This window comes from Salvelinus sp. IW2-2015, unplaced genomic scaffold (genome assembly GCF_002910315.2).
Source record: "Salvelinus sp. IW2-2015 unplaced genomic scaffold, ASM291031v2 Un_scaffold3766, whole genome shotgun sequence".
In the NCBI taxonomy this organism is placed as follows: Eukaryota; Metazoa; Chordata; class Actinopteri; order Salmoniformes; family Salmonidae; genus Salvelinus; species Salvelinus sp. IW2-2015.
In genome coordinates, this window is record NW_019945040.1 from 14,575 (window position 1) to 30,740 (window position 16,166).

The 16,166-nt window shown below is 42.8% G+C and overlaps 1 protein-coding gene across 1 annotated transcript in view; it reads left to right on the plus strand.

Annotated features, from left to right (window-relative positions):
• Positions 1-2,841: 2,841 nt before the first annotated feature.
• LOC112076464 (tyrosine-protein kinase Tec-like) overlaps positions 2,842-16,166 on the plus strand; it is a 34,538-nt gene continuing 21,213 nt past the window's right edge. Inside the window, exons 1-5 of the mRNA XM_070441338.1 lie at positions 2,842-3,044; positions 7,025-7,204; positions 10,665-10,766; positions 10,875-10,956; positions 11,383-11,511. Of these exons, the coding sequence (XP_070297439.1) occupies positions 7,067-7,204; positions 10,665-10,766; positions 10,875-10,956; positions 11,383-11,511 (451 nt within the window). The 5' untranslated portion in view covers positions 2,842-3,044; positions 7,025-7,066. The remainder of the gene's footprint in view (positions 3,045-7,024; positions 7,205-10,664; positions 10,767-10,874; positions 10,957-11,382; positions 11,512-16,166) is intronic.

Below are 16,166 nucleotides of genomic sequence, written 5' to 3' on the forward strand. Positions count from 1 at the left end.
TGATGGAAACTAAACAGGAGATGGAAACTGAACAGGAGATGGAAACTGAACAGGAGATGGAAACTAAACAGTAGATGGAAACTAAACAGGAGATGGAAACTAAATGGAACTAACAGGAGATGGAAACTAAATGGAAACTGAAACAGGAGATGAAACTAAACAGGAGATGGAAACTAAATGGAAACTGAAAGGAGATGGAAACTAAACAGGAGATGGAAACTAAACAGGGATGGAAACTAAATGGAAACTGAACAGGAGATGGAAACTAAACAGGAGATGGAAACTAAACAGGAGATGGAAACTAAATGGAAACTAAACAGGAGATGGAAACTGAACAGGAGATGTAAACTAAACAGTAGATGGAAACTAAACAGGAGATGGAAACTAAACAGGAGATGGAAACTAAACAGGAGATGAAACTAAACAAGAGAAGGAAACTAAATGGAAACTAACAGTAGATGGAACTAAACAAGAGAAGGAAACTAAATGGAAACTAAACAGTAGATGGAAACTAAACAGGTGCGTGGTCAGACTAGAGAGATGGGGGTTGGCAGTCGCGGTGACAGAGACAGAAATCACAAACCACTCTTAACCTGTTCCTAGGCCATCTTCGTGTGTGATTGTGGTAGCAGTGACACATTCTCCTTATTGCTCCTGCTCTCTCACCGGAATGACAACAGTGCTGTTCACGGTTAAAATTTCTTACAACACAGATACAGGAACCAGCCCTCGAGTCCAACGCATCTCTACACTTCTATATGGATGATTTGCATGTATCCTCACACACACACACACACACACACACCACACACCACACACACACACACACACACACACAACACACACACACACACACACACACACACACACACACACACACCCTACAGTGTTTCTGTCTTGTGATGTACCCTGCATTCTCTCTTCTCTCTCTCTCTCTCTCTCTGTCTCTCTCTCTCTCTCTCTCTAAACAGGAGATGCTAAACTAAACAGTAGATGGAAACTAAACAGGAGATGGAAACTAAATGTATTTATAATATATTACAATTATATTTATAATTCATGTATTATGTATTTATAACAATGAACTTCTTTCAATAAAGCATTTTGAATTCTCTACTGGTTACAAAAGCTCTGACGAAGGCCGTGAGGCTGATACGTAAAGCTCTGACGAAGGCCGTGAGGCCGATACGTAAAGCTGATTAAAGATCAGTGATACTATCAAGAGTAGTGTGCGGTTTCCTTTTTCCTGCATTCTCTACTGGTTGAAATTAAATCTCTCATTTGATTAAATAGTACACCTATCATTTGTTTTTTACACTGCTGATACTCGCTGTTTATTATCTATGCAGTCACTTTACAAATGACCTCGAATAACCTGTGCCCCCCGCACATTGACTCGGTACCGGTACCCCCTGTATATAGCATCGTTATTGTTGTGTAATTTTCTTATGTTACTTTTTATTTTTTTACTTTCGTTTATTTAGTAAATATTTTCTTAACTCTATTTCTTTAACTGCATTGTTGATTATTATTTTTTTGAACCTTTATTTAACTAGGTAAGTCAGTTAAAAACCAATTCATATTTTCACGGTAAGGTCTACATCTGTTGTATTCGGGAGCATGTGACAAATAAAGTTTAATTTATCAGATCAATGCAGATGAAGGAAATTAGATATTGAGATGAACCAGTTTTAGAGTATTTACATGATACATAGGAAGTGTAGTGTACTTTTTTCCCTCAATTATATTTCTCTATATATGAATTAGAAATCAGCCTTTAACTAGTTATATCATGTTTATAGTCTATTGCATAGTTACAATGTGTAACCATTGATGCTCCAGGACCAGGATTGGTAAACACTGTTGAAGTGTATAATTGTAATACATACAGGCAGACACAGCATCATTCAAATACTGGAGTTTGATACTCTTGGTGTTGGATATGACTGAAAAATAATCTCAAAGACATTCATACCTAAACTGCACCTTTATTTGCCAAGGTAGAGTACATGATAAGTGAATATATTAAATGTACAGGCTACAATGTGGGGACCTCGTGCATGGTAATAACTACATGTAATTACGAGTTGCATCCTTGGCACAAAGTTATATTATATTCTACTCAATCCATAGGCTTCATTAAATGTCATTCAGACTGTTTTGAATTGGATACAACAGGGTATGATAGCTGAGGTTCATAGCTAGGTTCTGAACTAATATGTATACCATACGTTTTAGGGTTCATACACAGATCGGCTAGATAGCTAGCTACACATCCATAGGCATACAGGCATTTGTATCCTCCACTGCACAATAAGCAAGAACATGGTTAGCTTGCTACGTTACTTCAGCTGCATTGCACGGCAAATATCAGCAATGCAAGCTAGATTCTTTACATCCACTGTTTCCCAAGACGACAGCCTGGTTTGCTGGTTTTCTTAGGAGTCCCTACAACATTAAACAACCAGAATTACAATTTCAAACTCATGTCACACAACCCATAAAGCTAACCAGCTAGCTGGCTAATGTTAACTACTCAGCTAGCTTGCTAAATAGCGATTTTCGTCGATTAACATTACGGGAAAAAAATGCATAATCGTTTGTCTCTACATTAACTAAGATATTCCTCTCAACTGTATATTTTTTTACATGATTTGTTATGATGTTATAATCACTTACATTTGCATCCGTCCTAGTATTTTTGTCCGCCATCTTTGACGAAGAAAGTCTCCTACCTTGGGTCGCATTGCGTCAAATTCGTCATGGAAACCACTCGATATGATTGGTCATCGCTCAGCGGTCGCCGCTGGTGATTTGCATAAAGTTGGGAAACGTTGACCTTAATCGCCTCCTCCGCGCCGCCCAACGGTCCCTCGTCCTCTCCGCGTTCCTTCAATTGAAAATGAATAAGAAGTAGTGTTTCACCGCGCGGCACCGCGTGAAATAGTTTACACTAGGGCAGTCTGTGTCGCTTCCTGGTTCTGCTGGCCACATAGTGACAGTCAGTGAGTCAGAAGAATAGCAGTTCACTCTCGGAAGCAAAGGTAAGGGGCATTTCCTTTATCATATTGGAAAGTTAAATTGCGGGTGAAACGACTGGCTACTTTCAGTGCAATAAACGAGATGTCGACACAACCGACAAATGTTTGTCTGAGTTGCGAGAATAGATATGTAGGCTAGCTACCGGGTTTCTGTCTGGAAGGGAACGGAATCGGCTACGGAGATCTACTCAAAGTCCATAGAGAAATCACAACCGCGGCAGGTGTGAGTGCGTGTCTTATCGCAGCGGGTCGCCTACTGCCTATGTCCGCGCGTAAAGCATGTTTTATTTGGTCAAAATGTACCACAAATATAAAGTAGTAACATGCCTTTGGACTACCCTGTAAATTGACTGTATAAAGGAGTGCGGTTAAATAAATAGAAGCGGTCAGCATAGAGAAACTAGGAAAGACGTTTGAGGGAGATTCCGTTCACTGAAAGCGCCACACGCACACACACGCATGACCTCGAAGAAATAAAGAATTAAATTACTTTAATCCTCTATTGCCCTTTCAACCACAATATATGCTTGGCCTTATTCCAGAAAGCCCACCAGATTCTGAACGTATTCAGACCCTTTCACTTTYCCCACATTTTATTACCTTACAACCGTATTCTAAAATTGATTACATATATTTTTCCTTCAATGAACGCACAATACCCCATAATGACAAAGCGAAAACAGGTTTTTAGACAAAACTGAAATACCTTATTTACATAAGTATTCAGACCCTTTGCGATGAGACACGAAATTGAGCTCCGTTGACATGTTTCTGTCTATATAAGGTCCCACAGTTGACAGAGCATGTCAGAGCAAAATCCAAGCCATGAGGTTCAAAGGAACTGTCTGTAGAGCTCAGAGACAGGATTGAGTCGAAGCACAGATCTGGGGAAGGGTGCCAAAACATTTATTGGGGACCTTCGAAGCTGCAGAACGCAGTGGCCTCCATCATTCTTAAATGGAAGAAGTTTGGAACCACCAAGACTCTTCCTAGAGCTGGCCGCCCGGCCAAACTGAACAATCAGGGGAGAAGGGCCTTGGTCAGGGAGGTGACCAAGACCCCGATGGTCACTCTGTAAGTTAGCTTGAYGTGCTAGAAATTAATAGAAACAAGTTACTAAAATAAACGTTTTATCTTTTACCTCTGTGGAGATAGGAGAAGCTTTTAAGACAACCATCTCTGCAGCACTCCACCAATCAGGCCTTTATGGTAGAGTGGCCAGACGGAAACCACTCCTCAGTTAAAGGCACATGACAGCCCGCTGGGAGTTTGCCAAAAGGTTCCTAAAAGACCCAAGAAGACTTGAGTCTGYAATCGCTGCCAAAGGTGCTTCAACAAAGTACTGAGTAAAGAGTCTGAATACTTTTGTAAATTAGATTTCATTTAAAAAACATATAAATTAGCAATAAATAAACGTACAGTTTTGCTTTGTTATTATGGGGTTTTGTTGTGTGTAACTTTGAGGGGGTAGAGGAACAATTGAATCCATTTTAGAACAAGGCTGTAATGTAACAAAATGTAGAAAAAGTCAAGGGGTCTGAATACTTTCAGAATGTAGTGTAATGTATTTAAAGCCAACAGGATGTTCCATTCCCCTGAAAACAAACTAAAAGGATCTACACACACTGTCACGCATGACTAGGCCAGCATGCAGTACAGTGTATTCTCTGAGGGACTGATTAACTTTGTTTCAGACGCACCTGTTGTGTGCTTGTTGATGTGTGGGGGGGGTGTGTGTGTATGAATGAATGACATTTGGCAACCCGGGATTGATTGAAACATAAAAAAACATATATATTTTTTWAATGTATTACCCTTATTTTACCATGTAAGTTGACTGAGAACACATTCTCATTGACAGCAACAACCTGGGGAATAGTTACATCGGAGAGGGGATGAATGAGCCGATTGTAAACTGGGGATGATTAGGTGACTGTGATGGTATGAGGGACAGATTGGGAATTTAGCCAGGACACCGGGGTTAACACCCCTACTCTTACGATAAGTACCATGGGATCTTTAGTGACCACAGAGAGTCAGGACACCCGTTTAACATCCCATCCGAAAGACGGCACCCTACACGGGCAATGTCCCCAATCACTGCCCTGGGGCATTGGGATATTTATTGGTGTTCTGTGCAGTGCGCACCCGCATGAGGAGAAATCAATACATAATAATAAATATGGTTATCCAAGGAATAATTATTTCCCTAGAGCAGTAAAAATATATATATTTAAAAAAAATGCATCCAGAAAAATGAAACCAAGTTTGAACAACGTCTGGCACAAAGTGTGAGACAGCCCTACATTCAATCTACATACATGCGTACCATTTGTGTGAGACAGCCCTACATTCAATCTATATACAAGCGTACCATTTGTGTGNATTTGTGTGAGACAGCCCTACATTCAATCTATATACAAGCGTACCATTTGTGTGAGACAGCCCTACATTCAATCTATATACAAGCGTACCATTTGCTATATAGGAGCAAAAAAAATTGTGTAATTTAATTATAGGTCGCCTTTTTTTCTTATTTATTTTATAAAAAATAAAAATAAAATCAGCTAACGGAAATACACGATAGACACAAACATTTCAGTTTCCTCTCATTGCTCAGACGCTTAATGCCAGAGTACAGTACATTCAGAGTATTCAGACCCGTTGACTTTTTCCATATTTTGTTACGTTACAGCTTTAATCTAAAATGGATTAAAATAATATAGATATTTTTTAATATCCTGATCCATACCCAAAAATGACAAAGCAAAAAACACGTTTTCAGAAATGTTTGCAAATGTATAAAAAAAWTWAAAATAACTGAAATATCACATTTACATAAGTATTCAGACCCTTTACTCAGTACTTTGTTGAAGCACCTTTGGCAGCGATTACAGCCTAGAGTCTTCTTGGGTATGAAGCTACAAGCTTGGCACACCTGTATTTGGGGAGTTTCTCAGATTCTTCTCTGCAGATCCTCTCAAGCCACTCCACTGTTGTCTTGGCTGTGTGCATAGGGTCGCCCCAGTCTGAGGTCCTGAGTGCTCTGGAGCAGGTTTTCATCAACAATCTCTCTGTACTTTGCTCTGTTCATCTTTGCCTCGAATCTGACTAGTCACACAGTCCCTACCGCTGAGGAGTGGCTTCCGTCTGGCCACTCTACCATAAAGACCTGATTGGTAGAGTGCTGCAGAGATGGTTGTCCTTTTGGAAAGTTCTCCCATCTCCACACAGGAACTCTGGAGCTCTGTCAGAGTGACCATCAGGTTCTTGGTCACCTCACTGACCAAGGCCCTTCTCCCCCGATTGCTCAGTTTGGCGGGGCGGCCAGCTCTAGGAAGAGTCTTGGTGGTTCCAAACTTCTTCCATTTAAGAATGATGGAGGCCACTGCGTTCTTGGGGACCTTCAATGCTGCAGAAATGTGTTGGTACCCTTCCCCAGATCTGTGCCTCGAAACAATCCTGTCTCAGAGCTCTACGGACAATTCCTTTGACCTCATGGCTTGGTTTTTGCTCTGACATTCACTGTCAACTGTGGGACCTTATATATAGGCGTGTGCCTTTCCAAATCATGTCCAATCAATTGAATTTACCACAGGTGGAACTCTAATCAAATTGTAGAAACATCTCAAGGATGATCAATGGAAACAGGATGCACCTGAGCTCAATTTTCAGTACATTTGATTAAATTTGCAAACATTTCAAAAAAAAAAACAACGTGGACAAAGTCAAGGGGTCTGAAAACTTTCCAAAGGCGGTGCTTTATAAAGGAGGGTAAAGGATTGATTTATCTAGTGAGAAAAGAGAGAGGACTTCTACTGAATGTACCATTATCAGATCACTTCAAAGCTAATATCACAACCTACCAAAGGGCAAAGTACCTGGGGTTGTTTTCAATCAGATTAAACACCTTCATATAGTAGCATTTTTGACTATGCTTGTATTGTATTGTATTCTATTCTCTCCGGTCCGGGTGGGTCCAGTCAGTATTCGATGGCAGAGTGGAGGGAGTGGGCGGGTCCAAGATGAGTGCTGACACGCTATTGGAGGAGACACTGATCAAGCGGTCTCAGCAGAAGAGGTTAACATCGCCGCTGAACTACAAGGAGAGAGTGTTCGTCCTCACCAAGACCAAGCTCACATATTATGAGTTCAGAGCTGAGGTGAGACTGGCAGACACATACCGTTCCCTGTACGATGGAGGCATGGTGTATGGACTGGGCCCATATCTTTTAGGTCTCCTGTCTGACTGGGCCCATTTCCTTTAGGTCTCCTGTCTGACTGGTCCTGTCTGAATGGGCCCATATACTTTAGGTCTCCTGTCTGACTGGGCCCATATCCTGTAGGTCTCCTGTCTGACTGGGCCCATTTCCTTTAGGTCTCCTGTCTGACTGGGCCCACACCCTTTAGGTCTCCTGTCTGACTGGGCCCACATCCTTTAGGTCTCCTGTCTGACTGGGCCCACATCCTTTAGGTCTCTTGTCTGACTGGGCCCATTTCCTTTAGGTCTCCAGTCTGACTGGTCCCATTTCCTGTTAGTCAAACTAGTTTATTTCCCATTACTTTTCTACATATGTCGTGTTTTTGACCCATTTGATAACTTGTGTGAATGTTACCAGGTGTGGCTATGCACATACCTCGCCGTGTTCTGTCCTTCTGTCTCTCTCCTGTCCAAAACCTCGCTGTGTTCTGTCCTTCTGTCTCTCTCCTGTCCAAAACCTCGCCGTGTTCTGTCATTACTGTCTCTCTCTCCTGTCCAAAACATCACTTGCTGTCTGTCCTTCTGTCTCTCTCTCTCTGTCCAAAAACCTCACCTGTGTTCTGTCCTTTCTGCTCTCTCTCCTGTCCAAAACTCTCACTGTGTTCTGTCCTTCTGTCTCTCTCCTGTCCAAACCTCGCTGTGTCTGTCCTTCTGCTCCTCCTGTCCAAAACCTCCTGTGTTCTGTCTCTGTCTCTCTCCTGTCCAAAACCTCGCCGTGTTCTGTCCTTCTGTCTGTCTCTTCCTGTCCAAAACTCGCCTGTGTTCTGTCCTTCTTGTCTCTCTCTCCTGTCCAAAACCTCACTGTGTTCTGTCCTTCTGTCTCTCCTCCTGTCCAAAACCTCACTGTGTTTTTCTGTCCTTCTGTGTCTCTCCTGTCCAAAACCTCGCTCTGTTCTGTCCTTCTGTCTCTCTCCTGTCCAAAAACCTCACTGTGTCTGTGCCTTCTGTCTCTTCTCCTGTCCAAAACCTCACCTGTGTTCTGTCCTTCTGTCTCTCTCCTGTCCAAAACCTCGACTGTGTTCTGTCCTTCTGTCTTCTCTCCTGTCCAAAACCTCACTGTGTTCTGTCCTTCTGTCTCTCTCCTGTCCAAAACCTCACTGTGCTGTTCTGTCCTTCTGTCTCTTCTCGTGTCCAAAACCTCACTGTGTTCTGTCCTTCTCTTTCCTGTCCAAAAACCTCACCTGTGTTCTGTCCTTCTGTCTCTCTCCTGTCCAAAAACCTCACTGTTCTGTCCTTCTGGTCTCTCTCCTGTTCCAAAAACATCACTGTGTTCTGTCCTTCTGTCTCTCTCCTGTCCAAAAACCTCACTGTGTTCTGTCCTTCTATTTCCTGTCCAAAACCTCACTGTGTTCTGTCCTTCTGTCTCTCTCCTGTCCAAAACATCACTGTGTTCTGTCCTTCTGTCTCTTCCCTGTCCAAAACCTCCTGTGTTCTGTCCTTCTGTCTCTCTCCTGTCCAAAACATCACTGTGTTCTGTCCTTCTGTCTCCTCCTGTCCAAAAACCTCACTGTGTCTCCTTCTGTCTCTCCTGTCCAAAACCTCGCTGTGTTCTGTCCTTCTGTCTCTCTCCTGTCCAAACCTCACTGTGTTCTGTCCTTCTGTCTCTCCTGTCCAAAACCTCACCTTGTTCTGTTCCTTCTGTCTCTCTCCTGTCCAATACCTCACTGTGTTCTGTCCTTCTGTCCTCTCCTGTCCAAAACCTCGCTGTGTGTCTGTCCTTCTGTCTCTCTCCTGTCCAAAACCTCCTGTGTTCTGTCCTTCTGTCTCTCTCCTGTCCAAAACCTCACTGTGTTCTGTCCTTCTGTCTCTCTCCTGTCCAAAACCTCACTTGTTCTGTCCTTCTGTCTCTCTCCTGTCCAAACCTCACTGTGTTCTGTCCTTCTGTCTCTCCTGTCCAAAACCTCGCTGTTCTCCTTCTGTCTCTCTCCTGTCCAAAACCTCCTGTTTTCTGTCCTTCTGTCTCTCTCCGTCCAAAACCTCGCTGTGTTCTGTCCTTCTGTCTCTCTCCTGTCCAAAACCATCGCTGTGTTCTGTCCTTCTGTCTCTCTCCTGTCCAAATAACCTCGCGTTTCTGTCCTTTCTGTCTCTCTCCTGTCCAAAACCTCACTGTGTTCTGTCCTTCTTGTCTCTCTCCTGTCCAAAACCTCACTGTGTTCTGTCCTTCTGTCTCTCTCCTGTCCAAAACCTCACTGTGTTCTGTCCTTCTGTCTCTCTCCTGTCCAAAACCTCACTGTGTTCTGTCCTTTCTTTTCCTGTCCAAAACCTCACTTGTTTCTGTCCTTCTGTCTCTCTCCTGTCCAAAACCTCACTGTTCTGTCCTTCTGTCTCTCTCCTGCTCCAAAACCATCACTGTGTTCTGTCCTTCTGTCTCTCTTCCTGTCCAAAACCTCCTACTGTTTCTGTCCTTCTTTTCCTGTCCAAAACCTCACTGTGTTCTGTCCTTCTGTCTCTCTCCTGTCCAAAACATCACTGCTGTTCTGTCCTTTCTGTTCTCTCTCCTGTCCAAAAACCTCACTGTGTCTGGCCTTCTGTCTCTCTCCTGTCCAAAACACACTGTTTTCGTCCTTCTGTCTCTCTCCTGTCCAAAACCTCACTTTTTTGTTTCTGTCCTCTCTGTCTTCCTGTCCAAAACCTCGCTTGTTCTGTCCTTCTGTCTCTCTCCTGTCCAAAAACCTCACTTGTTTCTGTCCTTCTGTTCTCTCCTGTCCAAAACCTCACTGTGTCTTCCTTCTGTCTCTCTCCTGTCCAAACCAAACCTCACTGTGTTCTGTCACTTCTGTCTCTCTCCTGTCCAAAACCTTCCTGTTTCTGTCCTTCTGTCTCTCTCCCTGTCCAAAACCTCACTTTCTGTCCTTCTGTCTCTTCTCCTGTCCAAAAACCTCGCTGTGTTCTGTCCTTCTGTCTCTCTTCCTGTCCAAAACCTCACTGTGTCTGTCCTTCTGCTCTCTCCTGTCCAAAACCTCCTGTGTTCTGTCCTTCTGTCTCTCTCCTGTCCAAAACCTCACTGTGTTCTGCCTTCTGTCTCTCTCCTGTCCAAAACCTCGCTGTGTTCTGTCCTTCTGTCTTCTCCTGTCCAAAACCTCACTGTTCTGTCCTTCTGTCTCTCTCCTGTCCAAAACCTCGCTTGTCTGTCCTTCTCTCTCTCCTGTTCCAAAACCTCACTGTGTTCTGTCCTTCTGTCCTCTCTCCTGTCCAAAACCTCGCTGTGTTCTGTCCTTCTGTCTTCTCTCCTGTCCAAAAAACCTCACTGTGTTCTGTCCTTCTGTCTCTCTCCTGTCCAAAACCTCACTGTGGTCTGTCCTTCTGCTCTCTCTCCTGTCCAAAACCTCACCGTGTTCTGTCTCTCTGTTCGCTGTTCACAGAAGAAGTTTAAGAAGGGTCCGTCGACCTGCAGAAAGTCAGGTGTGTTGGAGATCGTGAAGAATGACGGAGTCATACCCTGTCAGAACAAATACCCCTTCCAGGTGTGGTGTTACATATACAGCCAAAATGATGGTAGACCCCCCCCCCCCCCTACCAGGGTGTCTGTAGTGTACAGTGTTAATGGTGGCCTCTCCCCCCCCCCCCCCCAGTGGGTGTATGACACAAGCACTCTCTATGTATTTGCTCCCAGCTATGAGAGTAGGAGGATCTGGATCCAAAACATTAAGGAAGGTCAGTGATTAGCCATTTTTTTTTTACATCATCTAGTTACTGTATCCTACGCTGTAAACTCTGTATCTGTTGTTGTCCCAGCATACAGATGTAGAATCTTTATTTGAGCCAGTTTKCTGCAGCAGGAAAATAATGTGGATTATCATTAATCAACATTGTTTTGTAGGGGTTGATCGATGTGTTTTTTTGTTAGGGCAAAGCAAGTCTGCATTTTTAAAGTGGAAATCACAACGCTTTTAGAAACCTTTTTTAAACCTCGAATACTATAAAAGTTGTGTTGTGCAAGGAAAATTGTCAGCAACAAAAGAGTGATCAAATTAAGATACTACATCTGTAGGYAGGTGTATGTTGTTTTATCAGGTATCTGATGAACCAGATGTTTGTTCCTCTCTTGTGTGTTGATGTTGGTGGTGGATGTAATTCCAGAGATAAGGGACAACTCTGTGATCGTTGCTAAGTTCCATCCTCAGTTCTGGATGGAGGGCGTGTGGCTGTGCTGTCGTCAGGCAGAGAAACTGGCCCCGGGCTGTGAGGAATACAACCTGTTTGGAGACCGTAAGATCTATCCCCTATCTAAACTGTCTGTCTTCTCATTGCCAGAAGTATTTGGACACCCTTTCAAATGAGTGTCTTCGGCTATTTCAGTCGCACCTGTTGCTGACAGGAGTATAAAATCGAACACACAGYAATGCAATCTCTATAGACACAAACATTGGCAGTAGCATACAGCATACAATGACGTTCTAGACGATTCTGTGACAACTTTGTGGTAACAGTTTGGGGAACGCCCTTTTCCTGTTTCAGCATGACAAAGCCCCCGTGCACAAAGCCAGGTCCATACTAGAAAGGGTTTGCCGAGATCAGTGTTTAAGAACTTGACTTGCCTTCACAGAGCCCTGACCTCAACCTCACCGAACACCTTGCATAACACTTTCCTACGTTTCCGCGCAGCAGGCCAGGTACCTCTATGCGTGGTCAGGTGAGCGCGAGCGCTCCCTCAACGTTATCAGAGAAAACAGACACATGTTCATTGCTCGCATGGATCACTGCAAACAAAAAGACTTTGGAAAATATGGAAATCTCCTAGTAAATGATAGTTATGAAATAAACCAAAACTTGTTTCTCACAGGTGTAGCAGCTCTGCAAACAACGTTTTCAGTCCGAAGATTGAGAACAGTGAATGACTGTATTTAAAAAAAATCTGTCGTTCTGCCCCTGAACAAGGCAGTTTAACCCACTGTTCCCCGGTAGGCCGTCATTGAAAATAAGAATTTGTTCTTATCTGACTTGCCTATTTAAATAAAGGTAAAATTAAACAAATGTGTACTGCATCAAATTGGGGGCTTCCCAAATATGCAAAGGCCTACGAGCTTGTGATTTTTTTAAACAATCCACCGCAAAAAAAATAAAAAAAATATTCAAATAAGCTCTTGATCCTCTTCCTCCATGGAATCAAGTCAAGGCTTTCTGGTGAAGTGGTGTTATCCCTGATGCACTGTTTAGAGTGGTGTTATCCCTGATGCACTGTTTTAGAGTGGTGTTATCCCGGGTGATTGGCGTTTATCGTCGAAGGAATTGAGCGTTACACCGAGGCCTGTTACTCTGGAGCCGGGCTCGCTTTGGAGGTGGAGGTCCGTTCATGCGTCTGGGCGGGATTTGTCACAAATCATCGGACTGAGCTTTTGTCATTGTCATGAGGCAATCTCAATGCTGTGCGTTACAGGGGAAGACATTCCTCCTCCCTCATGTGGTACCCTTCCTGCAGGGTCATCCTGACAGACCCTCCAGCATTGACCAATGCCACAGCCATACTGCCTCGTTCTGTGCGTTGATTTCCTGCAAGACAGTAATGTCAGTGTTCTGCCATGGCCAGCGAAGAGCCGCCAACCTTCAATCCAGTTGAGCATGTCTGGGTTACCTGTAGGATCGGAGGGTGAGGGCTAGGGACATTCCCCAGAAAATGTCCGGGAACTTGCAGTACCTTGTGGGAAGAGTGGGTAAACATCTCACAGCAAGAAACTGACAATCTGTCAGTCCATGAGGAGAGGAATGCACTGCATGTACTAATGCAAGCTGGTGGCCACCACCAGATACTGACTGTTACTGGGTTTTTTGATTTTTGATCCCCCCTTTGTTCAGGACACATTATTTCTGTTATGTTAGTCAGTTGTGAAACTTGTTCAGTTTATATCGCAGTTGTTGAAACTTATGTTCATACAAATATTTCCACATGTTGAGTTTTGCTGAAAATAAACGCAGTTGTCAGTGAGATGACGTATGTATTTTTTGTCTGAGTTTATTATTATTACAGTTCTTCAGTCCCAGTTGATAGGATAGTCTCTCTAATCAGAGCTCATCTAGGTTGTTGTGTCCAGGTGACTGATAGGATAGTCTCTCTAACAGAGCTCATCTTAGGTTGTTCTCCGTGACTGATAGGATAGTCTCTCTAATTGAGCTCATCTAGGTTGTTCTCCAGTGACTGATAGATAGTCTCATCTAATAGAGCTCCATCTAGGTTGTTCTCCATGACTATAGGATTTAGTCTCTCTAACAGAAGCTTCATCTTAGGTTGCTTCTCCAGTGATTGATAGGATAGTCTCTTAACAGAGCGTCATCTAGTTGTTCTCCAGTGACTTTGTAGGATAGTCCTCTAAATAGAGCTTATCTTAGGTGTTGTCCAGTGATTGATGGATGAGTCTCGCTAATAGACTCATCTAGGTTCGTGTCCAGTATTTGATAGGATAGTCTCTCTAATAGAGTCTACATCTTAGGTTGTTCTCCAGGGACTGATAGGATAGTCTCTTTTTGCGGAGTTTAGAAAAAAACTATTAAACAAATCCAAAATGTGTTTTGAGATTCTTCAAAGTAGCACCCTTTGCCTTGTGACAGCTTTGTTCACTCTTGCATTCTCGCAACCAGCTTTTACCTGAATGCTTTTCCAACAGACTTTAAGGAGTTCACCATCATATGCTGAGCACTGGTTGGCTGCTTTTCATTCACTTGGCAGTCCAACTCATCCCAAACCATCTCAAAAGGGTCGAGGTCGCGGTGAATTGTGGAGGCCAGGTCATCTGATGCCCAGCACTCCATTACATTTTACATTACATTAACTTCATTTAGCAGCACGCTCTTGATCCAGAGCCGACTTACAAATTGGTGCATCCACCTTATGATATTCCAGTGGAACAACCACTGTAAATAGTGCATCTAACTCTTTTAAGGGGGGGGGGGGGGGTAGAAGGATTACTTTATTCCTATCCCTAGTATTCTTTAAATAGCCCCTACAAACAGCGCTGGAGGTGTGTTTGCGTCATTGTCCTGTTTGAAAAATAAATTGATAGTTCCCACTAAACACAAAACCAGATTGCGATGCGTATCGCTGCAGAATGATGTGGTAGCCATTAGGGTCGACGATTTGTATAATTCTTCAACACCATACTGATACCGATTTATGGAGGACCAAAAAAAGCCGATACTGATTTAATCAGCCAATTTTTATTCTATTTTTTTGATTGCATTATTACAAATATATATTTTAAAAACAATGACAAACAATACTGAATGAACACTTTTATTTTAACTTAATATAATACACAAAATTTCAATATCCCAGGTAAAAATTTTAGGTTGTAGAATTATAGGACTATTTTCTCTCTATACCATTTGTTATATTTCATTATACCTTTGACTATTGGATTTCTTATAGCACTTTAGTATTCCAGTCTAATTCTTCGGGATGTGATAGCTTAAGTCATAAACAGCCTCAACATTGTTAAGGCTGCTGGCAAACACATAAGTGCTGTTTGAATGAATGCTTACGAGCATTGCTGCTTGCCTACCCACCGCTCAGTCAGACTGCTCTATCAAATTCGACGTAATTATAATAAACACAGAAATACGATGCCTTGGCGTCATTAATATGGTCAAAATCCGGGACACGATCATTTAGAAAACAACATTTATTATTTCAGTGAAATACGGAACCGTTTACTGTATTTTATTCGAACGGGTGCATCCCATAAATATTGCTGTTTACATTGTAGCACAACCTTCAATGTTATGTCATAATATGCTAAAATTCAGGCAAATTAGTTCACGGTTTGCAACGAGGCCAGGCGCCCAGACTGTTACATTAGACCCTACTCTGTCTTGCACTGACGCAAGAGAAGTGGACACAATTTTCCCTAGTTTAATACTAACATGAATTTCTTTTAACCAAATATGCAGGTTTAAAAATACACTAAAAATATACTTCTGTTATTTGATTTTAAGAAAGGCACTGATGGCGTTTTATGGTTAGGTACATTCGTGCAACGCAATTGTGCTTTTTTCCGCGAATGCGCTTTGTTAAATCATCACCCGGTTTGGCCGAAGATGAAGTAGACGCATTCAATGATAAATTCACAGGCACCGCATTTGATTATAGTGCAACGCAGGATAAGCTAGTTAACTACACATGGTTGATGATATTACTAGTGTTAAACTAGGTGATTTATGTGGAGATTGATTGTTTTTGTTATAAGGTCAGTTTAATTGCTTAGCTAGCAACTTACCTTGGCTCCTGTGCAGCCACAATCCTTTTGTGCTGCACTCACGTAACAGTGGTCAGCCTGCCCACTCAGTCTCCTCGTAGGATTACAATTTTTAATGCGGCCATAATCGGCTGTCCAAAAGGCAGCATTCCGATTTGTTATGAAAACTTGAAATCGCCCTAATTAATCGCTATGTCGACTTCTAGTAGCCATGCTGATTAAGTGAATTGCTGAAATATATCACAGGACGTGTTGTCACCAGCAAAGCACCCCCACAAGAGCATGATCCTTGCATACTATCAAGAGCAGTGATACTGATCAAAGCAGTGATACTATCAAGAGCAGTGATACTATCAAGAGCAGTGATACTAGCTTTAGAGCAGTGATAACTAGCTAGAGCAGTGATACTAGCAAGAGCAGTGATACTATCAAGAGCAGTGATACTAGCAAGAAGCGAGTGATACTAGCAAGAGCAGTGATACTAGCAAGCAGCAAGTGATACTAGCAAGAGCAGTGATACTAGCTAGAGCAGTGATCCTAGCAAGAGCAGTGATACTAGCAGAGCAGTGATTCTAGCAAGAGCAGTGATACTAGCGCTAGAGCAGTGATACTAGCTAGAGCAGTGATACTAGCAGAGCAGTGATACTAGCTAGAGCAGTGATCCTGGGAGACTAGGCA